At 45.4% G+C, this 22340-nt stretch overlaps 1 protein-coding gene across 2 annotated transcripts in view; it reads left to right on the forward strand.

Annotated features, from left to right (window-relative positions):
* The window catches only part of sardh (sarcosine dehydrogenase), a 96332-nt gene that overhangs the window by 31458 nt on the left and 42534 nt on the right, over positions 1-22340 (forward strand). For both annotated transcript variants that reach the window (XM_055875118.1, XM_055875119.1), the window contains exons 10-12: positions 5570-5656; positions 13395-13485; positions 13688-13829. In XM_055875118.1, coding sequence (XP_055731093.1) covers positions 5570-5656; positions 13395-13485; positions 13688-13829 — 320 coding nt within the window. The remainder of the gene's footprint in view (positions 1-5569; positions 5657-13394; positions 13486-13687; positions 13830-22340) is intronic.

Genomic DNA, 22340 nt, shown 5'->3' on the forward strand with positions numbered 1-22340 from the left:
GTCCTCCCTGAGGTCAGCAAATGAAACTCTTGTCATACCCGTCCCACGGACCATTCCCACCTTCTCACAAGTGGACATTTTATATCAAATCCTCTTTTGTGGATTTAGGAGTTCGCCATGTGAAATATTGTTCTCTCTGTATCTCTTTCTGCATGGCCAGGGGGAGAGTCTCCTCCCAGGAATTTATGACCTGAGATAACAGAACCTGGGTGTAGGAGGGAGAGAGGGGGAAGGCACTAACTATACCCAAAGAGGGCCTTGTCATGACAACGGTGAAGTTATTAATTACACTTTGGTTGGTGTATCAATGCATCCAGTCACTACAAAGATACAGATGTCCTTCCTAACTCAGTTGAGTTAGGAAGGAGAGGAAGGAAACCGCTCAGGGATTTCACTGTAAAACAGACACTGGGAGACATTCACCTGTCAAGCAGGACAATAACCTAAAACACAAGGCCAAATACAGTTCATTCTAAAAGTGTTCAGATCCCTTTTCCACATTTTGTTGAGTTACAGCCTTTTTCTAAAGTGGATTTAAATTTAAAAATCCTCATCAATCTACACACAATATCCCATAATGACAGTGAAACAGGTTTTTAGAAATGTTTTCATATAAAAAAACAAAAACAAGTACCTTATTTACATATTTATTCAGACCCTTCGCTATGAGACTCGAAATAGAGCTCCTGATGTATGCTGTTTCCATTGATCATCCTTGATGTTTCTACAACTTGATTGGAGTCTACCTGTGGTAAATTCAATTGATTGTACATGATTTGGAAAGGCACACACCTGTCTAAAGTCCCACAGTTGACAGTGCATGTCAGAGCAAAAACCAAGCCATGAGGTTGAAGCCAAGCCATTGTCCGTAGAGCCCCGAGACAGGATTGTGTCGAGGCACAGATCTGGGGAAGGGTACCATAACGTGTCTGCAGCGTTGAAGGTCCCCAAGAACACAGTGGCCTCCAGTCTTAAATGGAAGAAGTTTGGAACCACCAAGACTCTTCCTAGAGCTGGCCAAACTGGGCAATCGGGGGAGAAGGGCCTTGGTCAGGGAGGTTCCCAAGAACCCGATGGTCACACTGACAGAGTTCCAGAGTTCCTCTGTGGAGATGGGAGAAACTTCCAGAAGGACAAGACACTCTGCATCACTCCACCAATCAGGCCTTTATGGTAGAGTGGCCAGACGGAAGCCACTTATCAGCGGCAGGTACTGGGAGACTAGTCAGGATCGACAGAAAGGTGAACAGAGCAAAGTATAGAGATCTTTGATGAAAACCCGCTCCAGAGCGCTCAGGTCATCATACTGGGACAAAGTTCACCTTCCAACAGGACAACGACCCTAAGCACACAGCCAAGACAATGCAGGAGTGGCTTTGGGACAAGTCCTTGAGTGGCCCCACCAGAGCCCAGACTGGAACCCAATCAACCATCTCTGAAGAGACTTAAATAGCTGTGCAGCGACGCTCCCCATCCAACCTGACAGCTTGAGGATCTGCAGAGAAGAACGGGAGAAGCTCCACAAATACAGGTGTGCCAAGCTTGTAGCGTCATTCCCAAAAAGATTTGAGACTGTAATCGCTGCCAAAGGTGCTTCAACAAAGTACTGAGTAAAGGTCTGAATACTTATGTAAATGTCATATTTCCCTTTTTTTTTTTTTTTTTATACATTTGCAAAAAATGATTATGGTGTTGTCTAGGTTGATGAAGGGGGGGAAACAATTGAATCCATTTTAGAAGAACGCTGTAACATAACAAAATGTGGAAAAAGTCTAGGTTTAAACACTTTCCGAATGCGCTGTATACACTGGAGTTACTTACCAAGACGACATTAACTAGGCCGCTCGGGAACATTCAAAGTTTTGACTAAAATCGGCTTGAAAATCTATGGCAAGACTTGAAAATAGCTATCTAGCGTTGACAACCAAGTTGACAGAGCTTGATAGATTAAAAAAAGAATAATGTGCAAATGTTTTACAATCCAGGTGTGCAAAGCTCTTGGAAAGACTCACAGCTGTAATCACTGCAAAGGTGATTTATAATATCCATTTCCTCAGGGGTGTGAATAATTATGTAAACAACATTTCTGCATTTCATTTTCAATCGATTTGAACAAAAAGTACAATTTGAATTTCATTCAGGCTGTAACGCAACAAAATGTGCATTTCTGAAGGCACTGTACACAATTCTTTGCTGTACAACATTCTTTCACACACAATTACAAACACTGACAGACATCAATACTCATTTAATATATAAGTCCTCCACAGATATACAGATATTTTCCACATCTCTCTATCATTTACCCCCCCCCCCCCCCCCCCCCCCCCCTACAGTTTATATGATTTGTCTGCGTCATTCATTCTGTGCTGTGGCAGCCAACTCCAATAGTCCCCATCTGTCATTTTTATTCCTCATCTCTGTGGCTTCTCATTTGTATCAGTGTTGAACCTTTACCATAGTCTGGTGACTTAGGGCAAACTATATCTGAACTGATCGAGGTTGGTTTCTCTGAGACTGGAGGATATCACTGGTCCAGGCTCGTTGCCTGTGAGAGGCTTGAGTCTATGGACTCTGTGACTCCAGGGAATACTGTCTGATATGAGAGCTGACAGGTGTGAAACGTTGTGACTTTCTCTCTTGGGAAGAGAGGTGACAGACTGGTAAGAGACTGACTGTCTGGTGGTCTCACACTAGTGGTAGACAGGCTCTCCGGGCATGCGCACTCACACTTAAGTTCCCGTGTTGTCTGGATGGTCTGTCTGCTTGTCTCTCGCACGCTCTGTCTCTCTTTCGCTCCATCCTTCTGTATTTCTGTCAGTGGTTGGATTTAATTGATGGTGACCAGTGTTTAATTAGCTTCTGTTAGAATCATGTTTGTTAACTTTCATCTGTCTGGTCCTGACTCACTGGAAATGGAGATGAGAGGATGCTAGCAAATACCCATAGACTTCGTCGTTGCGCTAATGCTAGTTAGCATTGGTTTTGCGAAACGGCCTCAATTCCTTTTGTACTGGACAGAGACATAAAAATGGTATCCACGAGTTCATCTGACTCTGGGGAAGTAGATAACGGGCCTCATTGTCAAAATCCCGAAGTATCCCTTTAACTTTTAAATGTTTTTAACGTTTAAACATTCACTCCCCTAGTGCACGTCTGTATTCACGTGCACTCCTTGTGGACCTCTGATTCTTAGACTAGACAACTGCTGAGTTTGTGTGCGTGCGCCCATTAATACGCTCGTGTGTAGTACGCTCGTGTGTAGTACGCTCGTGTGTAGTACGCTCGTGTTTTTATGTGCCTCCTAATGTATGTACAAACGTACGTTATGTCTTTAAGACGACGTGGCCGCTAACTCCCCAGTGAGAGGATTGTGAATCTCACCACCACAAAACAAACGCCAGCCTGTTATTTCTGTGTGTGTTTTTGTTTCTTAGTGGCGAATGAGTGCCTTTATAAGCACTTACTCGTCTCCCTAGAGGCCAGTGTAGATGTGAAGCGACGCCTACCTCCAGACTTGATTCTACCACCAGCACGTGTTAATTTTTTACTAAGGGTCCAAGTGAAATCTGACCTTGTTGGAAGCCCAAAAAGGACGAGTAGAGCAATGAGTGGCAAAGTCACTGATTTGGTACGGTACCTTAGTTTGAGGAGCTGTGCATAAGCTGTGACGCTATTCTTTCTGCCTTGTTCTGCGAGACTCCCTACTTATTGGAGAGGAGAGCTCCGGGTGTTCTCGTACCTCATTACTTATCCCTCGTGTGTAATAATGGCAAAGGTGTGTTCAGATCTCCCGTCTGCCGCTCCTCTCTCTTTCCCTACCCTCTTAATGTTCTCTCTCCCTCACTCTCACTTTTGATTTGATCCCTCACTCATGTGGTAAGATGGAGGCCATAGTAGAGTAGCGTTTGGCTCAACTAGCAGAGTGGAGAAGACATGTTTGGGGGGTGGTAATACTTCATTGTAATTAGATGGAAAAATGCCTTGTCTTCCGCATTGTGACTGGATTAGACTCCCGAGACGGTAGATATTCACGCAGTGGTGGCCAGAGCCATACCGTACCAGTCAAAAGTTTGTACACACCTACTGTACTCATTCCAGGGTTTTTCTTTATTGTGGACTATTTTCTACATTGTAGAATAATAGTGAAGACATCAAAACTATGAAATAACACATATGGAATCATGTAGTAACCAAAACAAAGTGTTAAACATATCAAAATATATGTGAAATTCTACAAAGTAGGCACCCTTTGCTTTGCACACTCTTGGCATTCTCTCAACCAGCTTCATGAGGTAGTCACCTGGAATGCATTTAAATTAACAGGTGTGCCTTGTTAAAAGTTAATTAGAAATTTCTTTCCTCAATGCGTTCGAGTCAATCAGTTGTGTTGTGACAAGGTAGGCGTGGCATACAGAAGATAGCCCTATTTGGTAAAAGACCAAGTCCATATTTTGGCAAGAACAGATCAAATAAGCAAAGAGAAACAACAGTCCGTCACTTTAAGACATGAAGGTCAGTCAATTGGAAAGTGTCAAGAACTTTGAAAGTTCCTTCAAGTGCAGTCGCAAAAACCATCAAGCGCTATGATGAAACTGTCTCTGAGGACCGCCACAGGAAAGGAAGACCCAAGAGTTACCTCTGCTGCAGAGGGTAAGCTCATTAGTTACCAGTTTCAGAAATTGCAGCTCAAATAAATGCTTCACAGAGTTCAAGTAACAGACACATCTCAACATCAACTATTCAGAGTAGACTGCGTGAATCAGGCCTTCATGGTCGAATAGCTGCAAAGAAACCACTACTAAAGGACACCAATAAGAAGAGACTTGCTTGGGCCAAGAAACACGCGCAATGGACATTTGACCGGTGGAAATCTGGCCTTTGGTCTGATGAGTCCAAATTTGAGATTTTTGGTTCCAACCACCGTGTCTTTGTGAGACGCAGAGTAGGTGAACGGATGATCTCCGCATGTGTGGTTCCCACCGTGAAGCATGGAGGAGGTGTGATGGTGTGGGGGTGCTTTGCTGGTAACACTGTCAGTGATGTATTTAGAATTCAAGACACCAGCATGGCTACCACAGCATTATGCAGTGATACGCCATCCCATCTGGTTTGCGCTCAGTGGGACGATAATTTGTTTTTCAACAGGACAATAACCCAACACACCTCCAGGTTGTGTAAGGGCTATTGGACCAAGAAGGAGAGTAATGGCGTGCTGCATCCGATGACCTGACCTCCACAATCACCCAACCTCAACCCAATTCAGATGGTTTGGGATGAGTTGGACCGCGGAGTGAAGGAAAAGCAGCCAACAAGTGCTCAGCATATGTGGGAACTCCTTCAAGACTGTTGGAAAAGCATTCCTCATGAAACTGGTTGAGAGAATGCCAAGAGTTTGCAAAGCTGTCATCAAGGCAAAGGATGGCTACTTTGAAGAAACTAAAATATATTTAGATTATTTTACGCTTGACTGGTACTGTATATACATCTCTGTACTGTACATGGCACTGGTGGTGTTTCAGAATGGATGGAATGTTTTTTTTAACACTACCTGTATCTTTTGACCCAGAATCATTCACAGCGGACCACAAGCCCCTGATGGGTGAGGCTCCAGAGGTCAGGGGATTCTTCCTGGGCTGCGGGTTCAACAGTGCAGGTGAGTGACTGTAATGTTAGGCATACATACATACATGCATACATACATGGTGCATGTGAGTATTGGAGGAACCAAAACAATATTCATCTATTTCCATACAGTCCACGGGAATGTGTCTTTTTTGCTTTTAACCCAAAACCTCAAGACACGCACAGACACAGGGATTGGAGGCACATGGCCAGAGGGAGGAGTGAATGGTGGTTATATGGGATGTACATGTCATGGATGTATGTTACAGCTGTTTAAATATTCACAGAGCCACCATATGCATGCCAAAACAGACTTACATTTCACTCAACTAACCTATAGTGAACCCAAACTACGTGTGTACACACACACACACACACACACACACACACACACACACACACACACACACACACACACACACACACACACACACACACACACACACACACACTCCATCAATGGTTATCTTAAGGCCGCTGTGGTTACAGTGGTGTGTAAAGACATAGGACCGAGTGCAGGGATGAGTGAGGAGAGGCCTGCCTCACTGCACCACAACGATAGGGGCTGTAACCCTCTCCACTCCCCACTGAGTCCAGAGAGACCACACACACACACACACGGGCACTCCTGTCACACTTCATTAGTCCACACCCTCACATATCAGTGCATCATGGGAGGTTAAACGAACCCTGTTTATGGCAGATCACCTACTTCCACCACCAGCTACGTTCTCAGTGCTGCTGCCTGCTCTGTTCTGTTTCTCTCTCTCTCTCTTTTTGAGGTAATGCAAAAAATGTCATCCCACTCCTCGCCCTCCTCTCTCTCTCTGTCACACACACACCGTACCGCTCTGGCTGTGTCTGAATCATTTACACACTTAACACATGGGTATGTGTCCCAAATGCCACTGTATTCCCTTTATAGTGCACTACTTTTGACCAGGGCCCTTAGGGAAATGGGTGCCATTTGGCACAAATGGCCTTTCTGCCCGCTGGCTCAGCTGGGGTTTCATATATTTTCTATACAGCTCACTCACTCATACAATAGCCGTCTTTTTACCAGGAGCCTTTTAAAGAGGGGGGAGATGGAAGTGGGGAGGAGAAAGACTGAGTGGGACAGAGAAATAGACTGGCAGGGACAGAAATAGATTGAGAGGGCGAGAACAAAAGAAAGAGTAGCGAGCGGTGTGAAAGACGCTGAACCCGGAGGCAGCAGACGACCGCGGCGTAGAGTGGTTCCAGTGCTCTGTCCTCCTAGTGTTGCGCTGATGTGGCTGTCCCTGAATACGCTGGGTCACTCCTGCACCTATTACCCTCCGTGTGTCACCTTCCCCGTCTCAACCAGCTGTAGCTGTGCCCCCCCCCATGTTCTCCATTTTACCTTTCCCCACTCATTTTTTTATTAGTGATTTAGTAGACGCTTTTATCCAGAACGACTTACATGAGCAATTAGAGGTAGGTGCTGAAGGGCACATTGACAGATATTTCATCCAGTCGGCTCAAGGATTTGAACCTGCGCTTAACCACTAGGCTACCCCCCCCCCCCCCCCCTCTCTTCCCTTTGTCACCTTCCCCCCCACTCCCTACCAGCTGTGGCCCAATCCCAAATCATCCCCTAAACTCTGCACACTCTGCACTCGTGGAGTTCAGGTGCAATCAATTTGGTAGTAGCTCCACATTGCCCTCTGATAGGCTGGTTTCCCCCATGTTGCTTATACCAATCCAATCCTCTCAGACTTCCACAAGTGTTTTAGGGGATTATTTGGAATTGGGTCACTGTCTGTGTGTCCCCAAGGCCAGGTCACTAGTTCTCCACCCCCTTACCCCCCCATCCCCAATTTTTTTAGAAATGACCGTTGAGATTGGGTCAATAATTCTGATTGGATCTCACCTTTCCTCTCTCATCTGCCCTGATCTCTAATGACAAAGCATCATGATATAGGCCAGACAGGGGAAAGACAACGCCCGGTCTTTGTAGATCAGTGCAGATGAAGGAAAGGAAAGGAGATGGAGGAAGAGAAGTAGACTGGAGTAGACGGTAGATTACGCACCGAAATCGTTGCAGTTCCACTTCTCACGGTTGTTAGGGTGAAGCAAAACACCAGTCTCAACGTCAACAGTGAAGAGGCAACTCCGGGATGCTGGCCTTCTAGGCAGAGTTGCAAAGAAAAAGCCATATCTCAGACTGGCCAATAAAAATAAAAGATTAAGATGGGCAAAAGAACACAGACACTGGACAGAGGAACTCTGCCTAGAAGGCCAGCATCCCGTAGTCGCCGCTTTACTGTTGACGTTGAGACTGGTGTTTTGCGGGTACTATTTAATGAAGCTGCCAGTTGAGGACTTGTGAGGTGTCTGTTTCTCAAACTTGACTCTAATGTACTTGTCCTCTTGCTCAGTTGTGCACCGGGGCCTCCCACTCTTTCTATTCTGGTTAGAGCCAGTTTACGCTGTTCTGTGAAGGGAGTAGTACACAGCGTTGTACGAGATCTTCAGTTTATTGACAATTTCTTGCATGGAATAGCCTTAATTTCTCAGAACAAGAATAGGCTGATGAGTTTCAGAAGAAAGTTCTTTGTTTCTGGCCATTTTGAGCCTGTAATCAAACCCACAAATGCTGATGCTCCAGATACTCAACTAGTCTAAAGAAGGCCAGTTGTATTGCTTCTTTAATCAGCACAACAGTTTTCAGCTGTGCTAACATAATTGCAAAAGGATTGTCTAATGATCAATTAGCCTTTTAAAATTATTAACTTGAATTAGCTAACACAACGTGCCATTGCAACACAGGCGTGATGGTTGCTGATAATGGGCCTCTGTACACCTATGTAGTGTCGTGTCTTTGGCTATGCCGGATTAAGTGATATGACATGCTATTCTATGAAATAATTTCTCTGTAATTAATATTACCTGATTAAGCTACTCAGGTAAATAATTAACTAGAAAGTCCGGGCACCACGAAATAATGTTTATAGAGCTGTTATCTTACGAATATACTCTTGAAGACCTGGTAATCTTTTACGTCAGTATCAGTCAATATTTAATCCTCACCTTATTTAGTCTCATCTGAAAGTTGTAAATTCTTGGTTATCTTCACGAACCCTGGCTTAACAAGTTGAATCAGCAATACAAAATGTGGTTTAATTATTTACTAAATACCTAACTAAATCACACAGAATTACATATACACAGAATGAATCATACATTGATGGACCTGGTGAACGGAGCCGATATAGCGGCTGGTTACACAAAGAAAAGGGGGGGGTTGAGTGAAAGAGCAGGAAGACTGAGGAACAAAGGGAGAAGCTGTGCTATCGTAAATACAGTATCTTATGCATTCTAAATTACCTCCCATTTGAAAAAGGAGAATGCAATAAATATTTACTCTGAGCTGCGCTTCGGTAGATTGGTCGTCGATGGAAGGCCGGTTTGTCCTTTGAAGAATGTCTCTTGGTGAACTGGAGCGTGGTAGAATGGATACTCTGTCCGCCCTCTCCTAGCCCACGTTTAGCGGGCGGCGGGGGTAGCACTTCTTTTAGTGAATAAGAGTTCAAAGTTCATACCAAGTGGCCATACTTTAAGCTCATGCTATATTCTGGCTGGTATAGTCGAAATTCATCCTTCGGTCGTCACCTTCACATTGTAGGTCGTCACCTTCACATTGAAATTCGATGCTATTTTCGTTAGGTTCTCTAAGGTTGGCTTAGTTCTCTAGGTGGTCTTTGTCCTTTCAACGTGGGGACCTCAAGTCCACACGTCCTTGGAACAGGAATTATCTGAGCCCTTTTAACGTAGGACCGTTGCCCTAACGTCCTCGGAACAGAAAGTTACATTTTCGTCAAGGGGCTGGGAGAGAGGGCCTTGTTCCATAGTTTACACCCAGTGTCTGTTCACATGGGAGGGGCCTCTGAGTGAGCAGAGTGGTGTTCTTCTGACAAACCGTTCTCTCATTAAGAAGCTAAAATTACATTTAATCTTTTCACAAATAGTTTCATATTTAAACATTTAAATTGCACAACAATTCCATGTGAATCTGATAACTAGAATGTGTTGACTTTACAAGATACAGTTTATGTCATCCTGTCATTAGTAATAATGTCTCAGACAACAACTGATCATATTCATTATGTACCAACGCATATTTTCAACTGGTTGGATTACCGAAATATGGTTCCGTTTCCCACCTTTTGATGTCACCAGACTCTCCGTGTTAAAAAAGGGATTTTCAATAGTCACATCGGTAGAGAGAGGAAAAAGGGGAAAGGTATTTATGGGGGTCATAAACCTCCCCCAACAGGCCAGCGTCATGACGGTCGATATTCAATGAAAAATCAGCCGTTTCCAGCTACGATAGCCATTTACAACATTAACAATGTCTACACTGTATTTCTGATTAATTTTGATGTTATTTTAATGGACAATTTTTTTTGCATTTCTTTCAAAAACAAGGCCATTTCTGTGATCCCCAAACTTTTGAACGGTTTTGAACTCCCCTGAGGGGAATATTTGGCTGCTAAGGTTTTGCCTTCGAAGGGCTTTTTGGAATCTCCTTCACGGTGCTTTGCCTGTGTCTGAATGTTCGCATTTTTCTATACCGCCTTGTGTGGTTTGGTGGGTGGGGTGTATGTGTGTTTTTATCGTGTGTGTGTGTGTAGCCTATGTTGGTGGGCTTGTTTCAAGGAGGCCATCCTGCGTCTTCCTTCCCTGCTGGCTCCTCCTCTCTTCCCATCTCTCATCACTTGGCTCGTCCTCCACTGCTGTCGCTCAGGGCTGGGTCTGCTTGGGTGGGTGGACCGACGTACAGGGGGACAGAGGGGGACGAGGGATAGAGGAGGAGCTCTCCCAAGACACGGTCTGTCTCTGTCGTGGCTGGAGCGAACGAGACTGGAACATAGGAGCCAGGTGACACCAATAAGTCAACTTAGATATCCCCAGAGTGCTTTGGTGTCCCGGCTCCTGGTGTGGGAGTGGTTCCTCCCCCACTCCTCCCTGTCTTCCCCCCCCGACCCTCGCTGTGAGACACCTGATCCTTCTTGGCTGAGCAGACTCTCCCTGTGAGGTGAACAACCAGACAGTAACGTCTCTCTCCCTCTGCATCTCTCTCGCTCCGCTCGCTCTCTCGCTAAATTCTCCGTCCTTTTTCTCTCGCTCTATCTACTCTCTCCCGCTTTCCATTTTTCCCTTTTTTCCTTCTCGCTCTCTCGCTAAATTATCGCTCCCTTCCTTTCTCTCTTACCCATGCGCTCTCCCCTCGCTCTCCCTTCCTCTTGTCTTTCTCTCTCGCTCTCTCTGCTCTATTTCTCTCCTTGCTCTGGCTTTCCATTTTTTCCTTCTCTCTCTCTCTCACATCTCCTCTGACATTTACAGAAATACCGGCAGTGATTCAGAGGCTCCTTTTGAAAGGAGAACCGAGAACAGTCAGCCCCCGTCGCTTGCTTTCGGCCCCCTCCCTCCCTCTCTTTGTGCTAAAGCAGAAGGCTGTGCGGACCTCGTTGGCACCCGTGGTCGTGCCATGCCACCCTCACACAAATATAAACTGGTAACAACGAAGCGATGCTGCTGCTTCTAACTCGAGTCAATCTGTTTGGCTCTTTTGGGTGTATATGGAGTATTACAGAAGCAGCACCAAACACTCTCTGAGAGCTGGATTTTTTTCTAGTCTGCCAGGTTACTTCACCCAACCCATACCTCTCCAGCTGTCTTAAGAGTTTGTCAACAGCAGTGGTGGGAAAAGTAGCCAATTCTCATACTTGAGGAAAAGTAGCGACGCATTAATAGAAAATGACTCAAGTGAAAGTTAATGTCACCCAGTAAAATGCTACTTGAGTAAAATTTATTTGGTTTTAGATGTATTTAAGTATCAAAAGTAAATATAATTGTTAAAATGTACTTTATCAAAAGTAAAAGTATAAATCATTTCAAATTCCTTATTAGGCAAACCAGACGGCACGATTTTCTTTTTTTTTTGTAACGGAAAGCCAGAGGCACACTCCAACACTCAGAGAATTTACAAACAAAGCATTTGTGTTTAGTGAGTCCGCCAGATCAGATGCAGTTGGGATGACCAGTGATGTTGTCTTGGTAAGTGCGTGAATTGGACCATTTTCCTGTTCATCTAAGCATTCAAAATGTAACAAATCATTTTGGGTGTCAGGGAAAATGTATGGAGTAAAAAGTACATTATTTTCTTCAGGAATGTGTGTGGTAAATATTAAAGTACATATTTTACAATAAACTACTTGAAGTACTATTTAGTACTTTGCTGTTCTATGAGTGTCGAGGCATAAAGGACCACATTAGCTACAAAGTACTCTGGATAGTCACCCCTGTTAAGCATCATCTACCCCGTCTCCTCCGGCCCTGTTTGGTTCTGGAGGGGGTCCCAGATCTGTCGGAGTGGGACAGGCGAGGGTCGGAGTGGGACAGGCGAGGGTCGGAGTGGGACAGGCGAGGGTCGGAGTGGGACAGGCGAGGGTCGGAGTGGGACAGGCGAGGGTCGGAGTGGGACAGGCGAGGGTCGGAGTGGGACAGGCGAGGGTCGGAGTGGGACAGGCGAGGGTCGGAGTGGGACAGGCGAGGGTCGGAGTGGGGCAGGCGAGGGTCGGAGTGGGGCAGGCGAGGGTCGGAGTGGGACAGGCGAGGGTCGGAGTGGGACAGGCGAGGGTCGGAGTGGAACAGGCGACGCACGACTGGTGGGCAAGATGATGGCGTTAGTTAATTAGCGAGGCCGTGTTGCTGGGCCCATTTTTGAATGAGTCTTTCGCTGAGTCTGTCTCATCTGTCTTGTCTGTCTGCTAACATGCAAAACGTCCTTCAGAGACGCTGCTAGCCAGGCCAGCCAGCTAGACTGCCGTGCTATACACACATACACACAGCCCCCCGGGCAGGCCAGTCTCTTTCACCCTCTTCTTTTCACTCTTTTTAATTGTTCTAATTTCTCGCTCTCTCATCGCTATCTCACTTTGTCACTCGCTCTCTCTCCCCTTGCCACGTCTCACCCCTTATTCTAATCTACTCTGTTCTTTCTCTCTCGTCTTCCTTCTGCACCTATTCTCATCTCCTATGTCTGTGTTGAGTGATCCTCTACCTCTCCTTCCCTGTCACCTGGCCTTTTTGATGTTACATCTGTGATGTGTGTGACGTGACATGGGTGAGAGATGTCCTGTGTTTCACATTAGTGGTGGATAGATGGCCTCTCCTCAGCCCTGTGTGTGTGTGTGTGAGATACAGGACATGGGAGAGGATATAGTGGGCGATTTGAAGGCAACCTATCTAGCTGTCTCTAAGTGTGTGTGTGATACTGATCTGTCTATCTTGTAGGGTTGGTCCTGGTCAGTCCCTGGATGGGAGACCAGATGCTGCTGGAAGTGGTGTTGGAGGGCCAGTAGGAGGCACTCTTTCCTCTGGTCTAAAAAAAAAAAAAAAATATCCCAATGCCCCAGGGCAGTGATTGGGGACACTGCCCTGTGTAGGGTGCCGTCTTTCGGATGGGACGTTAAACGGGTGTCCTGACTCTCTGAGGTCATTAAAGATCCCATGGCACTTATCGTAAGAGTAGGGGTGTTAACCCCGGTGTCCTGGCTAAATTCCCAATCTGGCCCTCAAACCATCATGGTCACCTAATAATCCCCAGTTTACAATTGGCTCATTCATCCCCCCTCTCCCCTGTAACTATTCCCCAGGTCGTTGCTGCAAATGAGAACGTGTTCTCAGTCAACTTACCTGGTAAAATAACGGTAAAATAAATAAAAAATAAATGTGTGTTGTAGGTATGATGCTGGGAGGAGGCTGTGGCAGGGAGCTTGCCCACTGGATCATCCATGGACGTCCTGAGAAGGACATGTACGGCTATGACATCAGGTATGGACACACACACACACACACACACACACACACACACACACACACACACACACACACACACACACACACACACACACACACACACACACACACACACACACACACACACACACACACACACACACACACACACACACACACACACACACACTCACACACAGAGAGCGATGGTTGTCAAAGCTCTCGTTCTCCTCAACAGGCGGTTCCACCACTCCCTGACAGACAACAATAAGTGGATCAGAGAGAGGAGTCATGAGTCCTATGCTAAGAACTACTCTGTAGTGTTCCCCTTTGATGAGCCTCTGGCCTCTCGCAACATGAGGACAGACCCCTTCCACAAGGTATTGCTTGGTCACCACAAGTCCTTACTCCCCCTCTTATCCACTACTTGACTGCCTTGTCTCTCTCTTCTCCAACTCTTTTCTCACCACACCCCTTTTTCACACCCTCCTCCTCTACATTTTCATCTTTCCTTTTCTCTCATTTGTTCATGTGAAGCTGCAGTCTACCTCTCTCTACACCTCTCTCTACACCTCTCTCTCTCTACCTCTCTCTACACCTCTCTCTCTACACCTCTCTACACCTCTCTCTCTACCTCTCTCTACACCTCTCTCTCTCTACCTCTCTCTACACCTCTCTCTCTCTACCTCTCTCTACACCTCTCTCTCTCTCTACCTCTCTCTACACCTCTCTCTCTCTCTACCTCTCTCTACACCTCTCTCTCTCTCTACCTCTCTCTACACCTCTCTCTACACCCCTCTCTCTCTCTACCTCTCTTTACACCTCTCTCTCTCTCTACACCTCTCTCTCTCTACACCTCTCTCTCTCTCTACACCTCTCTCTCTCTCTACACCCCTCTCTCTCTCTCTACACCTCTCTCTCTCTCTCTATACCCCTCTCTCTCTCTCTCTCTACACCCCTCTCTCTCTCTCTCTCTACACCTCTCTCTCTACCTCTCTCTACACCTCTCTCTCTCTCTACCTCTCTCTACACCTCTCTCTCTCTCTACCTCTCTCTACACCTCTCTCTCTCTCTACCTCTCTCTACACCTCTCTCTACACCCCTCTCTCTCTCTACCTCTCTCTCTACCTCTCTCTACACCTCTCTCTACACCCCTCTCTCTCTCTACCTCTCTTTACACCTCTCTCTCTCTCTACACCTCTCTCTCTCTACACCTCTCTCTCTCTACACCTCTCTCTCTCTCTACACCTCTCTCTCTCTCTACACCCCTCTCTCTCTCTCTCTCTCTATACCCCTCTCTCTCTCTCTCTACACCTCTCTCTCTCTCTCTCTACACCCCTCTCTCTCTCTCTCTACACCCCTCTCTCTCTCTACCTCTCTCTACACCTCTCTCTACACCCCTCTCTCTCTCTACCTCTCTCTCTACCTCTCTCTACACCTCTCTCTACACCCCTCTCTCTCTCTACCTCTCTTTACACCTCTCTCTCTCTCTACACCTCTCTCTCTCTCTACACCTCTCTCTCTCTCTACACCTCTCTCTCTCTCTACACCTCTCTCTCTACACCTCTCTCTCTACACCTCTCTCTCTACACCTCTCTCTCTACACCTCTCTCTCTACACCTCTCTCTACACCCCTCTCTCTCTCTCTACACCTCTCTCTCTACACCTCTCTCTCTCTCTACACCCCTCTCTCTCTCTCTCTCTACACCCCTCTCTCTCTCTCTCTCTACACCCCTCTCTCTCTCTCTCTACACCCCTCTCTCTCTCTCTCTCTCTACACCTCTCTCTCTCTACACCTCTCTCTCTCTATACACCTCTCTCTCTCTCTACACCCCTCTCTCTCTCTCTCTACACCCCTCTCTCTCTCTCTCTACACCCCTCTCTCTCTCTCTCTACACCCCTCTCTCTCTCTCTCTACCCCTCTCTCTCTCTCTACACCTCTTTCTCTACACCTCTCTCTCTCTCTCTCTACACCTCTCTCTCTACACCTCTCTCTCTCTCTACACCTCTCTCTCTCTCTACACCTCTCTCTCTCTCTACACCTCTCTCTCAATTTGCTTTATTGGCATGACGTAACAATGTACATATTGCCAAAGCTTATTTTGGATTTTTACAATATAAAAATGAGAATCAAAATTGTCAACGGGACAACAGTAACAACAATAACCAAGTGTCAAATTAACCATACATTCAACAATAACAAGCATACAGTAGAGGACATGTGCAGGTTGATTGGTCTGTCAGACACTGTCCCTCAACTTATGGCAGGCAGCAATGTAGTGCGCTGCCAACCCACAGTTCTCTGCCTCCTCCCCCAACAGGACGGGTAGCCTATCCTCATCAGAGTGGTCTTTGAAACCTTGAATAAGGGTTTCACATTTGGGGAAATGACACTCTCTAATTGTTTTATATTTTTGACATTTTGTCAGGAAATGCAGCTCCGTCTCAGGTTCTGCTGTGGTGCAGTGGTTGCACAGCCTTTCCTCTACAGGGAGCCAGGTTGTCCTGTGTCTACCCTTCTCAATGGCAAGGCTGTGCTCACTGAGCCTGTACTTTGTCAATGTTTTGATCAGTAACCATGGTCAAATATTTAGCCACAGTGTACTGTCGATTTAGGGCCAGATAGCACTGCATTTTGCTTTGTGCTTGTGTTTCCCAAAAGCAATGTAGTTTTGTTTTGACGGTGTTGTAATTTGGTGTATTCTGATTGGATGTTCTGGTCCTGAGGCTCCAGTGTGTTAGTAGAACAGGTTTGTGAACTCAGCCCCAGGACCAGCTGGATGAGGGGACTCTTTTCTTTGCTCAGCTCTTGGCATTGCAGGGCGTGGTAATGATATGAGAGGGGGTCTCTGTATTTGAGATGTTTCCAAAACTTAATTGCTCTTTTTTGAGTTTTTATTATTAGTGGATATTGGCCTAATTCTGCCCTGCATGCATTGTTTGTAGTTTTCCTCTGGACATGTAGGATAATCTTACAGAACTCTGCATGCAGGGTTTCAATGGGGTGTTTGTCCCATTTGATGAAATCTTGTTTTGCAAGTGGACCCCACACCTCGCTGCCATAAAGTGTAATTGGTTCAATGACATATTCAATTAGTTTTAGCCAAATTTTAATAGGTATTTCAATTTGAATTATCTTTTTAATGACGTAGAATGCCCAGCGTGCTTTCTCTCTCAGTTCATTCACTGCCTCATTAAGGTGTCCAGTTGAGCTTAGTAATTGTAGTGTGTACAGTACTCTATATATTTTGTACCAATTGAGAACTTTGGTCTAATTCCCTGATCTGGATCTTCTCTGGAAAATCATTATTTTAGTATTTTTGGGGTTTACTGCCAGGGCCCAGGTATGGCAGTACTGCACTATCAGCTCCAGGCTCTGCTGTAGGACATGTGCTGTGGGTGACAGCAGGCATAGGTCATCTGCGAAGAGTGGACATTTAACTTCTGAATTGTGGAGACTAACACCAGGGGCTGAGGATTTATCTAGAATAGTGGCCAATTTGTTAATGTAAATATTGAAGAGTGCAGGTCTCAGATTGCAACCCTGGCGAAGGCCCCGCCCCTGGTTAAAGAATTCTGTTCTTTTCTTACCAATTTTAATGCTGCACGTATTGCCAGTATACATTGATTTAATTATGTCATATGTTTTACCCCCTACACCACTTTCAATAACTTTGTAGAACAGTCTCTCTCTCTGTCTACATCTCTCTCTCTCTACCACTCTCTCTCTACCCCTCTCTCTCTCTCTCTCTCTACCCCTCTCTCTACTAAAGCCTCTGTCTGGCTGGGAGGCTAACCAATGTTAACACATAATAATAGACAGACAGTCGTCTGGATTTAATTCAAGTGATGGAGATAAAGGAGAGAGATTCCTCAGGAGGAGAGGAGGAGAAAGGTGCCTCTGGTTGTTTTATTCTATTAGCCTCTCTCACCTCACCGTGCGATTTGGCTAATTGACAGAGTAATGTGACGACAGAACAAATGGAAATTGTGTGCTTGCTTTTGTGTTGCGGGTGGGGGGGGGGGGTGTAGTGGTCTGTGTGTGTGTGCACTCCTGTCTCTGTGTTTTACTCTGCGAGTGAGCCGTGAAGCCATACTCTACAACCACTGCATACAATAAATGAGTTACCATATTTTCTCATAGTGACATCTCAGCCCTTTGAGACAATTACAGTACATCATTAACAGATGGTGGAATTATTTAAAACCTCTCGCCATGTCATTTGAAGAAAGTGACACTCGATTTAAAAAAATTTAAATAAAATAAAAATTATAGATCATGATCGACAACACATTCAACTCAATCGTGTAATTGTGTGCCTGAGGTAAGTGAGTGTGCGTGTGTAGGACTTGTTGCTAAGCTACTGAATAAAGAGACGATGCACTGCTTAAGTGTTCCAGAAATACCTCTAACTGGCAGCCAGCCCTCTCCTCTCTCCGTTAATCTAGTGAGCAGATCATCCCACTCTGTAATGGTCTGTTGAATTAGATAGTTAGCAATAAAGCTGCTAGCTGCTCGTTTATTACAGGTGCGATCCCTGCTAAGATGGCTCCTAACGAGACACTTAACCTCTAATATTATATCTCAGTCTTATCAGAAATAAAGCTTCTCTCTCTGAGTGTTGTGACCTGTTGATCAACGGTGCTGTGTGTTGTGCCGTGCGCGTGAGTCTTGATCGATTGAGCTTCAGTCACATGCTACGAATACTTCGTATGAACCGAAGTAGGCGCATCAATGTATTGCGTTCTCTTTTTTTTCAATTTGTTTGTGCTGTTCTGTGCTCATCACAACACACTCAAGGTTCAAAACACACGCACACTAACAAAGGTTTTATCTGTTCCAGCTGACGGTTTATCCGTCTGCAGTAAAAAGATAATATTGGATTAAATCAATGCTGCCCTCAGCTAACTGAGCTCCCAACTCAAACTAATGGAAGGGCTCCATTGGCATGGCAACAGCAATCAAAACAGCTGCTATTATTTTTGGAACTATGTACTGAACAAAAATATCAACACAGCATGTAAAGTGTTGGCCCCATGTTTCATGAGCTGAAATACAAGGTCCCAGAAATGTTCCATACGCACAAAAAGCTTATTTCTCTCAAATGTTGTTTACATCCCTGTTAGTGAGTATTTCTCCTTTGCCGAGATGATAATCCATCCACCTGACCTGTGTGTCATGAAGCTGATCAAATAGCATGGTCATTACACAGGTGCACCCTGTGCTGGGGACAATAGGGCCACTCTAAAATGTGCAGTTTTGTCACACAACGCAATGCCACAGATGTCTCAAGTTTTGAGGGAGCTTGCAAATTGGCATGTTGACTGCAGGAATGTCCACCAGAGCTGTTGCCAGAGAATTGAATGTTAATTTCTCTACCATAAGCTGCCTCGACGTCGTCGTAAAGAATTTGGCAATACGTGCAACCGGCCTCACATCCGCAGACAACGTGTAACCACGCCAGCCCAGGACCTCCACATCTGGCTTCTTCACCTGTGTCATCGTCTGAGACCAGCCACCTGGAAAGCTGATGAAACTGAGGAGTATTTCTGTGTGTAATAAAGCCCTTTTGTTGGGAGAAACTCATACTGATTGGCTGGGCCTGGCCCAACCATGTGAAATTCATAGATTAGGGCCACAGATTATGTCATCTCTATTGCACTCTCCACTGCCCTTTCCCAGCTTGACAAAAGGAACACTTATGTGAGAAGGCAATTAATTGACTACAGCTCAGCGTTCAACACCATAGTGCCCACAAAGCCCATCACTAAGCTTCTACCCTCCCTCTGCAATTGGATCCTGGACTTCCTGACGGGCCGTCTCCAGGTGGTAAGGGTAGGTAACGACACATCCGGCACGCTGATCCTCATCACGGGCCCCTCAGCGGTGAGTGCTCAGTTCCCTCCTGTATTCCCTGTTCACTCATGACTGCATGGCCAGGCACGAGTCCAACACCATCATTAAGGTTGCCGATGACACAACAGTGGTAGGCCTGATCACCAACAACGATGAGACAGCCTATAGAGAGGAGGTCAGAGACCTGGCCGTGTGGTGCCAGAACAACAACTTCTCCCTCAACGTGATCAAGACAAAGGAGATGATTGTGGACTACAGGAAAATGAGGTACGAGCACGCCCCTATTCTCATCGGCGGGGCTGTTGTGGAGCAGGTTGAGAGCTTCAAGTTACTTGGTGTCCACATCACCAACAAACTAACATGGTCCAAGCACGGTCGTGAAGAGGGCACGACAAAGCCTATTCCCCCTCAGGAGACTGAAAAGATTTGGCGTATGTCGTCAGATCCTCAAAGTCATACAGCTGCACCATCGAGAGCGTCCTGACTTGTTGCATCACCGCCTAGTATAGCAACTGCTCGGCCTCCGACCGCAAGGCACTACAGAGGGTAGTGGGAATGGCCCAGTACATCACTGGGGCCAAGCTTCCTGCCATCCAGGACCTCTATACCAGGCGGTGTCAGAGGAAGACCCTAAAAATGGTCAGACTCCAGCCACCCTAGTCATAGACTGCTCTCTCTAACACACAAGCGGTACCGGAGTGCCAAGTCTATGTACTAAAGACTTAACAGCTTCTTACCCCCAAGCCGTAAGACTCCTGAACAGCTAATCAAATATTTACCCAGACTATTTGCATCTCCCTCCCCTCTTTTTTTACACTGCTGCTGCTGTTTTATTATCTATGCATAGTCACTTTTAATAACTCCACCTACATGTACATATTACCTCGACTAACCAGTGTCCCCGCACATTGACTCTGTACCGGTACCCCCCTTTATATGGCCTCGCTATTGTTATTTTACTGCTGCTCTTTAATTATTTAAATATATATTTTTACTTATCTATCTTTTACTTACCACTTATTTTTCTTAACAGCATAGTTAAGGGCTTGTAAGTAAGCATTTTACTGTAAGGTCTACACCGGTTGTATTTGGAGCATGTGACAAATAAAAATTTGATTTAATGAATTTATTTTAATTGACTGATTTCCTTTTTATATGATCTGTAACTCAGTAACATCTTTGGAATTGTTGTATGTTGCGTTTTTAATATTTTTGTTCAGTATAATTCTGATACGGCAGCATTATTATCATTATAAAAGCAGGAAAATGCATGTTTTCTGGTTGAGAAAGACAGCAGCCTGTGACTCAGACTGCCCACCTCTCCGCTCCTGGCCAAGAGAGCCTTCCTTCAGAATCTCAGAACGAGGGGGATCGCCTAGCAACCAGGGTTATAACTGTTGAGAGAGAGATTACTCATTTCTAGGCACTTAAAAAATTGGAGTCCATTATTGACCGAAGAAAAGTAACGATTATGGTAATTGTTCAATAATAAAGACGGTGACACTATGGTATTTAATGTTAATAGGAACTTTACAATACAAGTTATGATAATGCCTGATGGCGTCGTGACTTTGCTTTTAACTTGAATCTGATGACTGTTGTTTATCTAATCAACTGACTATGTTTAATTGATACCCCATTTTAGATTAATCCTGTAACAATTTACTCATTAGGAATTGGGGCACCATGATAGCGGTTGTTTAGAGTTACCATCTCCCGAATTAAACTCGAAAGGCTCATCATGGGTCTGAGCAACTATTCCCCCCCTTTGTGTCTTGGGATCCCCCCCCCCCCCCCCAGCGCAACCAGCGGTTGGTGTTTGAGGCTCAAACGAAAAGGTTGGACCCTTTGTACGGGTTGTCAGCAGCCGCATTGTTAGTAGATTGGCTATAACCTTTCAACCAAATCTCCTGGTGTCGTCTGCCTGTTGTGGTCTGCCATTCACCACAGCGTCCGTGTGTGGCGACCGTTCCAGTACCTGCGAACTGAGACGAGGATGTCTTTCAGCGATATTACACAGTGTTTCACCAGTCGGAGTCGCCGGGTCTGTGGCAGGACTAGTTTTATTGTAAGGGGTTTCAGTCCCCCCTCAAAGCGGAAAATATATCATCGGAAGCAGAGTCCACTCTGAACGTTGATGCTTTGTTTCCTGAGACGGCCGCGGTGCTTGCGGAAGTGTCTGAAGGACAAGAGAAGTTCATCTTAGCTACAGTATCGCATGACTCGAAGAAGGAGTGAAGTTGCTCACTCACGGAGAATGCTGGCTTGAAATCATGAAAAGAATAGTCTCCGGTTTGCTGATTGAATGTGACGAGATATCGTAATATCTGCTTGAGTCAGATTCTGCACCAAGAGGTGTCGAAACGTCTGTTTCCCAAGGAGTCCTGTCGACAGATATTCCTTGTGGATGACTGTGTTGCAGCCAGCGTTAGGAGACAGTATGGTCAGTGGAGACGGCATGGTTACTTGTGACCACAATTGGTTGTTTTTCCAATCCATCAGTGTGGGACCAAACAATCCATCAAGTTTGCTCCGAGTAGCAGTGGTTCAGTTTTGAGGCTGGTAACATACACAGGGTGAACGAGCGATAGGTTTTGGAAGTGTAGATTCAACATGGGTCGCATTGTGAGAGGCGAGGTAGTCTGAGTGAAACCTCAAGTTTAGTGTCGCATCTTTCAGTTTTTATTTATTTAAATTTTTTACTTCTTGACGCTAGGGGCCAGAATTTTTTTAATAATTTTTTTAATAACGTTCCCAACGTAAACTGACTTTCTCAGGCCCAGATCGTAGAATATGCATATAATTTACAGATTAGGATAGAAAACACTCCAAAGTCTCAAACTGTCAAAATATTGTCTGTGAGTATAACAAAACTGAGGAAATCCAACCCGGACGTGTTTTTTGTTTTTTTTCTCCCTGTTCTGTTGCTTGCTCCTCTTCCATTTAAAGGCGTATCAACCAGATTCCTTTTCCAATTGCTTCCTTAGGCTGTGACCAGGCTTTAGACATAGTTTCAGGCTTTTATTTTGAAAAA

The sequence above is a fragment of the Salvelinus fontinalis genome, chromosome 21 (assembly GCF_029448725.1).
Source record: "Salvelinus fontinalis isolate EN_2023a chromosome 21, ASM2944872v1, whole genome shotgun sequence".
NCBI classification, from domain to species: domain Eukaryota; kingdom Metazoa; phylum Chordata; class Actinopteri; order Salmoniformes; family Salmonidae; genus Salvelinus; species Salvelinus fontinalis.